We start from the raw sequence: 13,500 nt of genomic DNA, 5'->3' as shown, positions 1-13,500 counted from the left end.
TTGCAAAGTAGTGGTCATGATTGACAACTGCATTCAAGATGCTTTCAAAAAGAGGAAAACTAATGAAAATGGCTTGAAAACTTTGAGTTTTAACGATAAGGACAAAATAAGGGATAAAGTGAATAGTATCAGGATTGACTTTTTAGTCTTAAAATGTGGTTTTTCGTTAAAGTAAACAGTACCGGGAGTTTTTCGTTAAAGTTCCCTTCATAAAGCTCTCTCCTCATCCGAAACCGCCTCCGAAAATCATGAGCAGGAAATCTCGGATGCTCGATGAAATAATCTTTCATCATTCGGTCATGACACCTCTTCTCTATCACGTTGCACAAATGAACGTCTCGTGACAGAACCACGATGGCTAGATTCGGCATGGTGCTCATATTGCATAAGTGAGTTTGCAAGTTCAGCTTCGGCGTTGATCATTTCTGCATCCTCAATGTCAAGCCTTGCTTGGTATTGTGTCATCTGTATTACCCTACTAAGCCTTCTTCTATCACCCATTGATGAAATATTGAGGATTTTTAGGAAAGAAAAACACTTTGAAAGTTGAAAGATTGGTGAATATAGAGGATGATTAAAGGTTGAAAGATTGTGTGATCAATTGATATTTGACCTGTGTTTATATAGAGGATGATTGATAAAAGTTGAACGGTTGGTGAAAGTTGAAAGTTTGATGAAAGTTGAACGGTTGGTGAAAGTTGAAGGTTTGCTTTGTGGAAAGATTTAGTGATTTTTTAATATTTATCGGAATTTAAATATTTTTAGATTAAAATGTTCATAAAATTAATTTACGATAGTCTACATAATTTTTTTAAAAGTTAATTTAAGAAAAAAATTAGCTTAAGTACATTCTTTAATAATTCCGGGCTAAAATTCGGACTTCTCAGAAAATTCATCTTTTGACTGACCAAATCAACTCCAATTTAGTCCCAAAATGTCTCTTTTGAAAGATGAAGACGTCTCCTACAAATCCTCAGAAGGAATCTTTCTCAAAATATGTCATCTTAAACTTCAAAATACCCAAAACGTCCAGAAATGTCAATCTGGGAAAGCTGATCGCTGGACCTTTATTTCTTCACCACAGTCAAATGGCTTGGTAGAAAAATCTGGAATTTTGATACAATTATCTTGAAAGACTCACGAACATCCTCCAATTAGAATCACTCCAAAATTCATCCGTTTAATCACTTTTTACTCCAAAGGAAGTCGAATGTCCTACATTGAAAATATATAACAAAGTATCAAAATTCTCACAAAATAACCAATAAATTATAACTAAGAATAGGGTAAAATAAATAGTATAATATCGCCTCATCACATGGCAACCACCATGCTCGCCTTTGCCGCCACCATTTTGCTCTTGATTCGCGTCGAGATGAAATGAACAAAGTCTGTACTTTACCCTATTGCCTTTTTTCCCAGTCCCTCTATTCGGCCTGCTTCAATTTCATATGTATCAGACGTCCAAAGTCATGTTTCAGACAATTGATGCCTGGTTTTTCAATGCCTTACTCCGCTTTCTTGCCCTTCCCAAGAGGAGATCAATAAGGGGCAAGAATCACATAAACTTTCGTCGCGGCAGAATATGTGGTGCAGATTCAAAAAATTTGCAACGTAAGTTATTGTTAGATTTGTAGTTATCATTTGAATATTTCATATGGGTTCGTCTTCTTTTCTCCCCAATATAATGTCACAATTTTGTTTTTGTGTTAAATTTAAATTATGGGCAAATTAGAAAGAGTTGTGTGTTTCCCTCCATGCACTCAAGTTCAAAGCCGCTTTTCCATAGTTGGATTGGATTGGATTTAGATAATTAGAATATGCTCATCAGTTAATGGAATTTACATAAGAAAAAATCAGAGCAAACTTCATGAAACACCTCGAGTATAAGCCCACGATACTCATCTGAATTCATCGAAACATAATAATTCAAGAGGCTACGAAGATCTTTCGGCTCTTGTATTCGGTTTGCCACTATCATCGCCACCAGGGACTCCCTGAAATCCTCCCTCGGATCATAAGAACACATCTCCATCGCAACCATTACAACAAATTTAGTCCCTCCTCCTGCTTGAAGTTGATCATGATCATCACCAGCTCGCTGCTTTCTTCTCCGATGATCAACGTGCCTCAAGCCCTCCTGCCCTTCCCTGATCATCTGGTCGAGTCTCTCTTGAACCATGGCATGCGATAGGCTTGATATTGAAGGGTACCTATCGGAACTAGAGCTGGCTACTTCCTCCGAGCTAGACGAAGACACGCTAAGCCGGCAGCCGCTGCAGCACAATGCCTTGCATATTCTTTGTTGCTTCTTGGAGGACGCTTTCGTTTTGGACATGGTTTGAATTGGAGCCTTGAAGGAAGTTTTGTGCCAAATTAATCATTTATGCACCCTTGGCATTTGTGGGGTTTGTTAATCATGATTGTGTCTTGTGTTTTACAACATTTTAATAGATGAGTTGGTGAATGCAAGAAGGCAAATGAGGAACATTCTTTTAGTTAATCGAGCCAGTAATCATGATGCTTAATAGTTTACTTTGTAGGGTCTAATTACCGTTAGTTGGCACATCCTTTTGAAGAGTTTGGTTAACATGAAAAGTAGTGGTTCCATTCCATGAGAGCTTGTTTGGAAGGCTCCGTATGGGCTTGCTTTTGTTGAAAGTACTTATCTTCGTAAGCGCTTGATTAGAAGAGCTCTTACTAGAAACACCTCGAAATTTTTATTACAAATATAAAGTTTTTTTTTTTTTTTGGAAAATCATTTTGAAGTGTTTCTTGTTGAAGAAAAAGAAACACATAACGTGTTCTTCTCTAGAAAGTGCTCTATGATCCCTAAGCACCTTTGACATTTTTAGCCAAATGTCGTTGTAAGTTCTTGATTGTCAAGAAGACTTTAAAAGCATTTGGAAGAGCTTTTTTGAGGTAGAATTTTGCTTCTAATAAAAGCACTTATGAGATGAGAATAATTTTTTGTAGTTAAACATTTCCTAACATTGCCGAAAACCTATTTGATTACAGTGCTTATATGGTTTAGGCACAAAAAGTGCTTTTGCTAGAGTCTCTTTTTTTAAGTTTTAGATGATAAGAGGAAGTGGAGAGATTCCATTCATCTAAATTAATGACTTGTTTAGTTCTTCATGTTGCCCTATCCAATAATGCAGAAGAAATTATATTAAATTACGTCGTTAACACATTGTTTGGATTCATATGGATGATCATCTTTAATCCATATGTAGAAAAGCATCATTTACTGGCAATCAAGTTGTTAAAACAAGTCGACGGCGTTGCGATAATGATCATTAGTAACTAATAAAGCAAAGAGAAAAGCATAGCAGCCTGAGATTAAAGTGATATGCTGGCTAAAGTCGTCAAACAAGAGCTTTGTAGCTTAATTGATTAATAGTGTTTTTCTCTGCACACGAAGCTTTAATTATTGCTTTTCTACCTCATGGTAGCTAAAGTCATCAACTCGATGAAGGGGCTCGTAGTTTAACTTGTTAGTTCATTCCATTTTGCTAAATTTTGTTTGGTTTTTTTCGTACGAGCTCCTAATTGACCATTCAAATAGAAGGCGATAGGAGGGAGAAGAATCAGGAGGGAGAATTCAACTTCACTTGAAAAATCATCTAGTTCTAATAACAGACAATTTTTTACTTCACACTAAATGAAGGGGATAATATTTGAATCCGAAACACAATAAGATGAAAGAAATGCCTTATACACCGTGGATGTAAAAAACTAGCCCGATTCTCATTTAGCACGCTTGTATTGAGTGGACACAAAATTATGACTCGAACCACTAATTTGGGGTTTTGAATTGGGCCTATAATTTGGAAACTCAAATATTGGCCCAAACAATTGGGCCTAATAGTTTGATACCCAATTGCCAATCAAATCTTGTCACCAAACACCCTGGTTTCGAACGCAAACGAAAGATCCGCGATTCCGGAATATGCCAAATCGCTCTAGATTTCTGGCGCCCACCAACCACCGGAGGAGGGTTAGGTGTCTACCTACGAAAAACCCGCCACCAACATCCGTTGCCGTCTAGACCACCATACCATAACATACCATACACCACCACATCTCCAAATCCCTTCCGTCCAATTCCCGAAACACCCTCGCATCCAATGGGCCACCTAACATTCCGCTCCAATGCGGAGAGTTCAATGACCTGAAATGACGTTCCTACCCTTCTCAACTCCCCGTTTAAACGCCCGCACTCTCACTGTCGGGAGTCAAACGCGATTCGATAGATTTCACTCTCCGTTCGCAGTCGCACCAAAACACTCGAAGATCTCGGAGACACTGTCTGTGCGTGTTAGGTTTTAATGGCTTCGCCATCACTGATTGCTAACGCCGGTGCTGCCGGTGTTGAGTCAGTTCCGGCACCTGTCACCGGCCGATTCGCCTCCGTCTACAGCGAGGTCCAGGCCAGTCGTATCGATCATGCACTTCCCCTCCCTTCCGTGCTCAGAAAGCCCTTCAAGGTCGTCGACGGTCCCGCTAGCTCCGCCGCCGGCAATCCAGGTCAGTTTATTATTCTTTCTTCTTCTTCCGCTTTGCGCTCGGATCCATGCGTTTTTCTAGCGTTTGATCTCGGAGAAAATTTGAAGTTCAATGTTAGTCGATTAGATTTAGCGATCAGACTGTAGAATTCGTGCTTTTTGGATTTTGTACTCCGTATTTGATCCTTTCTTGTTTCGGTTTCTCAGAGGAGATCGCGAAGTTGTTTCCTAATGTTTTCGGTCAGCCATCTGCACTGTTGGCGCCAAGCGATTCCGATTCGGGTCTACCGGAGCAGAAGTTGAAGATCGGTGTTGTTTTATCTGGAGGCCAAGCGCCCGGGGGGCACAATGTGATTTCTGGAATTTTCGGTGAGGATCTTAATTATCAATTTGTTATATGTTTCGTAAACTTTGTATTGCTTTTCGAATTTTGGTTGATTTCGATCGATGTTTTGGTGTTAGATTACTTGCAAGACCGCGCCAAAGGAAGCACAATGTATGGTTTCAGGGGCGGGCCTGCTGGGATCATGAAAAACAAGTATATCGAACTTACCCCCGAGTATATTTATCCATACAGAAATCAAGTGAGTGTTTTGAGTGTGAATTTTTACCTTGTGTGAAGCTTTTACCTCAACTTAATTGTTGTAAGGATCAATTATTTGGCGCGAGGAAATGTGCGTGTCTATGCTTAAATTCTTGAAAGCAAGATATACAGCACACATTTAGCTGCATATATGCATCTGTATTACGTGTAGCTTCATTTTGGCTAGAAGACAATTGACGTGTTGCTCGTATTTTCGTCTTATCAGGGTGGTTTCGATATGATTCGCAGTGGAAGGGACAAGATTGAATCTCCAGAGCAGGTGGCTCTTGTTTCCTTTGTGAAGATATTCATGTTAAGTATGTTTATCTAACCAAGTAACCATTTTAAATGGATATGTATTGTAGTTTAAACAAGCACAAGAAACAGCCGTGAAGCTTGATTTGGATGGGCTTGTTGTTATCGGTGGAGATGACTCAAACACAAATGCCTGCCTCCTTGCTGAAAACTTCACGTATGTTGTGAAGAAGCTCTTTGGAATAATTTTACTTGCCATTCCAAACGTGGTGCCCTTTGATGCAATTACGAGAGTAGGTTACTTTTTGTTTTGATATAATTGTTTCTCGGGTTTTGTAATTTTTTTCTTTATCTGTTAAACCAGGGTGAAGAACTTGAAAACTCGTGTGATAGGTTGCCCCAAAACCATTGACGGTGACTTGAAATGCAAAGAGGTCCCCATAAGTTTTGGATTTGACACTGCTTGCAAGGTGACTATAACCATATTTCTTTTTCTTTTGGCACTATCAATAACTCAAATGTACAGGTCCATGTTGTATTGTTATTAATTTTCATCTTCTCATCACAAACATGGAAGCACCTTTAATTCCTATACCTAAAGTATCATGTGTAAATTCTTCCTAATCACAGGAGTTCAATGAGCATTTAGACACTTTACTTGATACATTTAGCTAAAATTCACTCTTCTAGCATAATTGTAATAGGCTGTTAAAAACTTTATGCAGATATATGCAGAAATGATTGGCAATGTCATGATAGATGCCCGGTCAACTGGAAAATATTATCATTGTAAGTAAATCAAATTTCTACTAGATACATATTTAAATTTTTCAATCTTATGTTTGCGGTGTAAAATATAATTTTGTGCTTCTGTCTGCAGTTGTACGACTTATGGGGCGTGCGGCTTCACACATTACATTAGAATGTGCTTTGCAAACTCATCCAAACATTACAATTATTGGAGAAGAGGTACTTCAGTTATATTTTTCATCATACTCAATTTGCTCACATCGCTTTTTTTTATTAATTAAATTGGTATTAACGCAATAAGAATTGGTGTCTCTGTCACAACTTGATCGACACTTACTTTCTAATGTTCATCATGTATTCTTGTGGAAACTAATATGGTGCAAAGTAATCTATTGGTGCAACCAAAAGATATCCATTTGCCGAATACATCTGACTTATATCTTTCTTCAGGTTGCTGCAAAGAAGCTGACACTGAAAAATGTCACTGACCACATTGTGAATGTAATCTTGAAGCGTGCTGACCTTGGTTATAACTATGGTGTCATACTTATCCCTGAGGGTCTAATTGATTTCATTCCCGAGGTATTATCCTTGATCTTTAATATGACAACTTGAAACCCTTCTTTCTCCTTATTCCTTTGTTTACTTGGAAAGCAAGTGTGCTACTGTTCCACACATAGAGGCACACTTAAATAACTGCATTGACTAACTTATAATGTTTTTAACCTTGCCGTTTGCAGGTGCAGCAACTTATTGCTGAATTGAATGAAATTCTGGCCCATGAGGTTGTAGATGAAGATGGGCTGTGGAAAAAGAAACTTACAAGCCAATCTCTAGAGCTTTTTGATTTCCTACCTGAAGCAATCCAAGAGCAGTTGATGCTTGAAAGAGATCCTCATGGAAATGTCCAGGTAGATTTTTCATTTTCCAATTTGACTTAAATCTGTCCTGGGATTTTCTGGGCACATCATGCATGCTAATGTTTATTTTTACCACTAGGTTGCCAAAATAGAAACAGAGAAGATGCTTATTCAAATGGTTGAGACAGACTTGGCGAAGAGGAAGCAGGAAGGTTCATATAATGGCCACTTCCAAGGACAATCTCACTTTTTCGGGTACTTAATTTTTAACGTAATGACATAATCCTTTGGCTAAATGTGGTTTCAATGATTAAGAATAAGTGCAACCCATGAGTTGGGGCTTTGAGGGTAACTGATTCGCTCGCTGGCATGGATTGATCAGGATACAGGTTTAGTGGTTGTGTATCGGAGATATTGCTTAATGTTTGCATCCCTATTTTTGTACACATTTTGTCACTTATTTTTTGTAGGTATGAAGGAAGATGTGGTTTACCAACCAACTTTGATTCTACATACTGCTATGCATTGGGTTATGCCGCTGGAGCTCTCCTTCACAGTGGAAAAACTGGGTTGATATCATCAGTTTGTACCTCTATCCTCTGTCTCATTTATTCAGTCTGCCAAAATATATTCTTTCTTCATTAGGCTTGTATTAGTTGCAGTTGGTTCCGTATTCCATTGTCATAGTTGTATTATTTCTTAATATTAAGTCTTTTTATGCATGTTATTTTTCGTGACATGGATCCAGGTTGGGAATTTGGATGCCCCTGTGGAAGAATGGACGGTTGGTGGAACGGCATTGACTTCATTAATGGACGTGGAAAGGAGACATGGTATAGTAAATCTTTGGTTATTGTTTTTATGCAGTTGTAGGTTCTTTTCCCGGGTCCTAGGCATACCATCAGATCATTGTCTCTCCGAAAATAATGACAGTTATCTTTGAACTGATAAATTGCCTTCTGTGTTTTTCAAAAGTTTTCCGTAGGAAATAGTACTTTAGGATCTTATATAAGACGTACTTGGAGGTATCTTGGCAATCTGATTCCTTCTAAATTATTGGAGATTTTCTGATTGTTGAATTTGTTTTCCAGGTAAGTTCAAGCCTGTCATCAAGAAGGCAATGGTAGAACTTGAAGGTAAAGATTTCTCAAGAGTATTTATGTTTCTGTTTTTCGGCATAGTGTGATTCAAGTATTATGTTATAACAATCACACTTAAACTCTTGATTTATGTTGAATTTTCAGGTGCACCATTCAAGAAATTTGCATCCCTGAGGAACGACTGGGCTATCAACAACCGTTACATCAGTCCTGGTGGGTTATGAATACCTATATTTTATGAACTTCATGAGTATTTTTCTTTTCTCAGTCTTGGTTTTCTCCACTGTCATGGTTGGCCTGGTTTTTCCGAGTCCAACAAAACTATCAGCGATTACTGTTAGCCATGAGTAGACTTGGCATTTTGGACCCGACCCGTTTGCCCGACCCAACCCTACCCGTTAATATTAGTATTTGAGTGGATGCTTAACGGGTCGGGTTGCTAACGGATGAACCCGTTAAATAACGGGTCACTTTGGGTCAATCCATTAGACCCGTTAGCACCTGTTAGTTGAGGATGTTTTAGTAATTTTAGTAAAATCTTAACAACAAAAAATAAACTCTATGCAAAAAAAAATAATAATAATTGTTAACGTGTGTTAACGGATGAAACAGGTCGGGTTCAGATGATCCGTTAGCTTAACGGTTTGGGTTCGGATGATACGTTAACTTAACGGGTCGGATTGAACCTGATCCAAACCCGATAAACCCGACCCGTTTAAAGGCCCATGAGTCGATATTGTGATTTCCGTTTTAACTGCAGCTACATTTCTCCACAACTAATCTGAAAATCTTTCCATTGCAGGTCCCATTCAATTTCATGGCCAAGCATCCAACGCTCTCAGCCACACGCTACTCTTGGAACTCGGAGTTTCTGTTTAAGCTTAGAGTTTCATGTAGCCCTTGCTTGTGAAATTTCATATGACCTTAGGAAAAGTTGTGTTCTCTTGCGTTTGAGTAGAATAGTGACTTTATGCTCAAGGACGACAATGTAACAAAATTCTGCATCGAAGTGTGTTAAGACAATGTAATAAATAGGTATGTGAGAAATCACTTCCCTTTACTGTTCTCGATCCAACAACCATGGATATCGCATCAACTATTGATCGTCAATGGGGATCGTCAATGCGTCCCAACCAGATCCTCTACTGTGGTTTTGTAGTTCTTGGTTTTTGACCTAATCTTTAGGAGAATTTCAAACCTAGTGGTACTTGTTGGATAATTATCTATTAGTTTTATTTAATTCATTTAGTTAATTAGATAAATAATCCTTATTTGTCGGAGAAAATACATAGTTAGTGTTTGACCTAATCCCAACAGTCTAGGGTTGTTAGACGTGGAATTTTTTTTCTGATTATACTTGTTTCTTGTATGCTAATTAAGCCAAACTTTGGAGTCAATGAATAAAAGGATCATTCTCTCATACTTTTGCACTCTTTAGAATTCAACAGTACGTAGTACGTACCAGAAGCCATGACAATTTTTGGACGAGTGCTGAGAACTGCTCGAACATGGCGATCCTCCACCCCCCTCCGTCAAACCCTAATCCTCCTCCGCGCGCGATCTCACCTGACCTTCCATTTCCTCCTCGCCGTCTCTGCCACCGTAAGTAACCCTCTCTCCGTCAACCTTTCTAAAATTACAAGAATTTTCGTGGTAAATGGTTTGCATTATTTATTTTTATGAATGCTCAAGAATAAGAGTGATTGGGGCGTTTTGTTGTTGGTTATGTTAGAGATTATGCTATTTTGATCGTCAATTAATTAACTAATTAACTATAATTAGTTGGCTTGTTATGCTCAAGAATAAGAAATTTATGCATGCTTATAATTGGCAAATGCAATGCAGGCTGTTCTGAGCACCAATTTCATTCCAATACTTCTGAGATTGAGAATCAGGGGCCGAAATCCGTGCGGGAACTAAAAGCTGTGTTTGGGGTGCTTGGGTTTGCAGCTGCGTTATGTTCTCGCGGCTGAGTTCGAAGTGTTTCATGAGAGTGTAAAGAGAAGAGACCTCAGTATACAATCAACTGATACAGCTTTAGCCAATGCACTAAATGGTTCCTACTTGGACAGTAACGTAACGTACTTGTGCATCAATATCGTTTGGGACTCGGATTATTATGTCAATTAGCAATCCATACTTGAACTAGTTTCATTCTGAATTAATTTTTTTTTTAATTCTGCAGGATATTGGTATTTCTAAGCCCGCATTGTGCACAATTCCTGGTGCTGTTGAGGGACGAAAGGTTATTGCACTTACTTAATATATTATGTGTGGTTTGTTTGTTCGATCATAAAAGAATCCATATGTATCACTCTTTCAAACAGTAATTGACACGAGCTTCACTGCGTATAGGTTTCAATCAAGATTCAAATTCCTGCGACACGTGATGCTGCACAGCTAATTGCAAATATTGCTTCTGATCTTGGACTAATATACGTGTTCCTTCCATATTTCTCTTATTAGTTGGTTCTATCAATGTTTCCTCAGTTCTAACTCACATTTGGGTTATATTTATGCTGCGTTTTTTAGCCCTATATCATTAATTGTGGGTTTGTGAATCAAAATATGCTTAATAGTGCTATATGTCCTTGTGAACTATGTCAGTCGAATTTATTGGCTAGTAATGCTAGCTCGCCCAGAGAAAAGAAGAAATTGGAGGTGAAGAAGGGGATCTGTGAATTCACGTATTCCGCTCAGTAATTCCCTTTTCAGATAGATTTGTAAGTCTACGTTTTATGATGGTTACGAACATTTTGCCCTGCAGTTGGTCTTGTTTTACTTTATGCTGCTGTTTCAGTATACCAAATGTAATAAAGTGGTTGCTTTTGAAACTTTCATATCAGTCAGCGTTAACTATTGCAGGAAATCGAATTTGTGAAGGATGGGAGCTGGAGTCCGCAAGAGTTGGAGCTCTGGTGTCTACTTTTGGTTTACAATTAGCTGGTGTGAAGATCCGTACGTTTACTTGTAATGGGGTTTTAAATAATTATAGACAAGAGTTTTACATGATCGATTGTATTGTCACTTTTTATGATCAAAGCTGTTTTGCTTCTGTTCTGCCATGGACATGTATGGTTCATTCTCCTTGTGCAGGTCGAGCCTGACGAGCGCCAAAAGAACGACTTTGCAACATTGGTTTGCTAGAGGCGAGGCGAGACAAGACGAGATTAACTCCTCGGCTCTTTTATCAATTAGATAGTTTATCAATAAAATAAAAGTTTGAGTAATTTTAGAATACTATGTTTTTAACATTTCATATTCAACAATTTGATTAATTTGGAATACTATTGTAGTGACATCCTCGTTATAAACAAATTTCTCTCCTTGAGATCACTCTGCTACGTGTTTCTGTTTGTACCACTGTGAAGCATTAGCTTGCGATATCGTTACAGTTGATGCAAGTGTGTTTTTCTCGTGAACACAAGCCGAGAAAAGCTCTCTTGCAACCAAGATATAATCCTAGTAGAATCACTCATTTATCCCTTGCTTGTGAAATTTCATTTAACCTTGGGAAAACAATTCGATATTTCTTCCAGCATCGTTGACATATTTGTCTTCCCTTGAGTCTGAGTAGAATAGTGACATTGCTTAACGACCACAATGTAGAAGAAAATTCTCCGTCGATGTGTAGACATTTTGGGTATTTGCCAACCCACCCCATATTTTACCTTTGCCGTATCTGTCGTTCTTCTCCGTCGATTTTAGAGAATTTGCGAACTACAAAGGCATCAATACAACTTTTGAGATGCAGAGATTGATTCCTAACAGTGCCATTGATGAAGCTCGTAGAAGTCTTGGTTTCACCTCTGCCCTGGTTAATTTTTAAACGCCACGTCATCATCCCATCTTCTTTTTCCCACTAAACATGTAGTCTAGAAGGAGCAAATTAGGGTTTTCTCCTCGCAGAAGCTCTGCGTTTTGCTCCACGTTAAGCTGCTTCTCTGCTTTTTCCTTGAGTATTCGTTCAATCTCGGCTTTTAGATCAGCTTCATCGTCGTCGTCTTCAGAACTTTCATCATCACCGTTGACTTCATCATCGACATTAGGTGGCAAAGCCTCATGTGTCCCTTCTTCTGCCACTTCACGCTCTTCCTGCTCCCCCCGAGCTCTCGTTGCCATGTCTTGTCTCTCAACTTCAACTCACAGAAATTGCAAACAGGAGGAAAGCACCCACACAAAATATTCAAGACATATATAATAGCATATGTATATGGTCGGCCAAAAACCTAGCTCTATTAGAATAAGTAATGAAAATTCTTGTGCTCCAAGGAAAACAAAAACATGCACAAATTATAATAACTTAATAATCAAAATCCTTGTGCTCTATACTATCTTTTAAGAGAAAGAGTGTTCAAGGGCTATTATAGCCTTTAAATGCCAAGAGTTTAGTATTTGTTTTAAAAATCAAGGGCATTATTATAGTTTAATTTTACTTCTATTTTCTCCCATTCTGTACTTTTTCTCCTTATTATCAATGGGGCAGATTCGTTGTACTACATTTTTTATACATGTTATTGCAGGGGTCCACTTTATAATGTATTTTAACGACTAAACCGTCTAACTTTTAAAACATCAATCATAAATCATTCTTACAAAAAATTAGACAAATCCAAAACTATTAATGCATTTGCTTATAGTGAAAAAAAAATGGATGAATACAGTAAAGAAACTATAAGCCCTTAATCTAACAGTCACATGGTTTCAGACTTGAATGATTTTTTATAAACATGATGAGAAGACCTAAAGGATAGACATCTTTGATTATTAAAATACATTATTAAATAGATCTTACAAAAACGTGTGTAAGAAAATAGCGCCACATATCTATCCCTATTATCTATTATTATCCTAAACACATGCATAGTATACATAAAGGTTGATAGTTAATTGTAAGAAGGTAAAATCGAGTATGGGTTGCTAGTCCCTCACATACTACGTGTAAGAGGCTGCCATTCCACAACTAAGATAACATTGTGACACAATATTGTAGTTTTCTTTTCATATCCTTTTCTTTCAACCCTAAATATATTATCCAATTTCAGCCATAGTGCAATATCATTTCACTTTCAAGCCAAATAAATTGCGATTTAAAGTTTTACACAAAAATGGAAATATAATCGTCAACCATCATATCAAAATAAGCCCAAAACGCATTGGCCAACCAAAATATTTAAAAAAAAAAACAAAAGATAAAGGATCACCCAGAAGCGTGCATATTGACAAATGAAGTTGTGCAGATGGTGCAATAAAAAACAATTGGAAAGAATAAAAGCTACAGGAACTTAAATTGCCAAGTCGTAAGCATCGACGGACGACAGTGAGCGATGATGATCGAGGTCGCAAAAATAGCAAACTCCAAGACCTTTGTGTTATGAGCCTACAAACCTAGCTATGTGGTCAGGATTCAGAACGGTTTGAGGATGCCAGGTCCGAACCAGACT

The 13,500-nt window shown here is 38.0% G+C and overlaps 3 protein-coding genes across 3 annotated transcripts; 2 read left to right on the top strand and 1 right to left on the bottom strand.

The window, feature by feature from the left end:
* Nucleotides 1–1,827: 1,827 nt before the first annotated feature.
* Nucleotides 1,828–2,341, bottom strand: LOC126623984 (probable transcription repressor OFP9). The gene has a single exon (XM_050292973.1). The coding sequence runs from the start codon at nucleotides 2,336–2,338 to the stop codon at nucleotides 1,832–1,834; it is 507 nt and encodes a 168-aa protein (XP_050148930.1). The 5' UTR covers nucleotides 2,339–2,341; the 3' UTR covers nucleotides 1,828–1,831.
* Nucleotides 2,342–4,030: 1,689 nt separating this feature from the next.
* On the top strand, nucleotides 4,031–9,116 carry LOC126623948 (pyrophosphate--fructose 6-phosphate 1-phosphotransferase subunit beta-like). The gene is made up of 16 exons (XM_050292919.1): nucleotides 4,031–4,530; nucleotides 4,716–4,877; nucleotides 4,971–5,092; nucleotides 5,318–5,371; nucleotides 5,457–5,563; nucleotides 5,711–5,816; nucleotides 6,072–6,135; nucleotides 6,227–6,315; nucleotides 6,547–6,678; nucleotides 6,837–7,007; nucleotides 7,096–7,211; nucleotides 7,427–7,538; nucleotides 7,705–7,789; nucleotides 8,048–8,092; nucleotides 8,201–8,269; nucleotides 8,859–9,116. Exons 1-16 carry the CDS (start codon nucleotides 4,332–4,334, stop codon nucleotides 8,933–8,935), a joined length of 1,710 nt encoding a protein of 569 aa, XP_050148876.1. The 5' UTR covers nucleotides 4,031–4,331; the 3' UTR covers nucleotides 8,936–9,116.
* A 130-nt stretch (nucleotides 9,117–9,246) lies between these two features.
* Nucleotides 9,247–11,392, top strand: LOC126623989 (uncharacterized). Its single transcript, XM_050292979.1, has 3 exons — nucleotides 9,247–9,658; nucleotides 10,242–10,301; nucleotides 10,412–11,392. The coding sequence occupies exons 1-3, from the start codon at nucleotides 9,527–9,529 to the stop codon at nucleotides 10,520–10,522; spliced, it is 303 nt and encodes a 100-aa protein (XP_050148936.1). The 5' UTR covers nucleotides 9,247–9,526; the 3' UTR covers nucleotides 10,523–11,392.
* Nucleotides 11,393–13,500: the final 2,108 nt, after the last annotated feature.

Source organism: Malus sylvestris, chromosome 5, assembly GCF_916048215.2.
Source record: "Malus sylvestris chromosome 5, drMalSylv7.2, whole genome shotgun sequence".
NCBI lineage: Eukaryota > Viridiplantae > Streptophyta > Magnoliopsida > Rosales > Rosaceae > Malus > Malus sylvestris.
Note: the sequence above shows the minus strand (reverse complement) of the source record. Positions and strands in the feature narration are given on the sequence as shown.

Bases quoted from the DNA above. Each gene is read 5' to 3' on its own strand.
- LOC126623984 (XM_050292973.1), bottom strand. From the start codon at position 2,338: ATGTCCAAAACGAAAGCGTCCTCCAAGAAGCAACAAAGAATATGCAAG.
- LOC126623948 (XM_050292919.1), top strand. From the start codon at position 4,332: ATGGCTTCGCCATCACTGATTGCTAACGCCGGTGCTGCCGGTGTTGAG. The intron at 5,564-5,710 runs GTATGTTGTGAA...CTGTTAAACCAG, and splicing joins CTCCTTGCTGAAAACTTCAC to GGTGAAGAACTTGAAAACTC. The intron at 6,136-6,226 runs GTAAGTAAATCA...TTCTGTCTGCAG, and splicing joins AACTGGAAAATATTATCATT to TTGTACGACTTATGGGGCGT.
- LOC126623989 (XM_050292979.1), top strand. From the start codon at position 9,527: ATGACAATTTTTGGACGAGTGCTGAGAACTGCTCGAACATGGCGATCC. The intron at 9,659-10,241 runs GTAAGTAACCCT...TTAATTCTGCAG, and splicing joins TCCTCGCCGTCTCTGCCACC to GATATTGGTATTTCTAAGCC. The intron at 10,302-10,411 runs GTTATTGCACTT...CACTGCGTATAG, and splicing joins GTGCTGTTGAGGGACGAAAG to GTTTCAATCAAGATTCAAAT.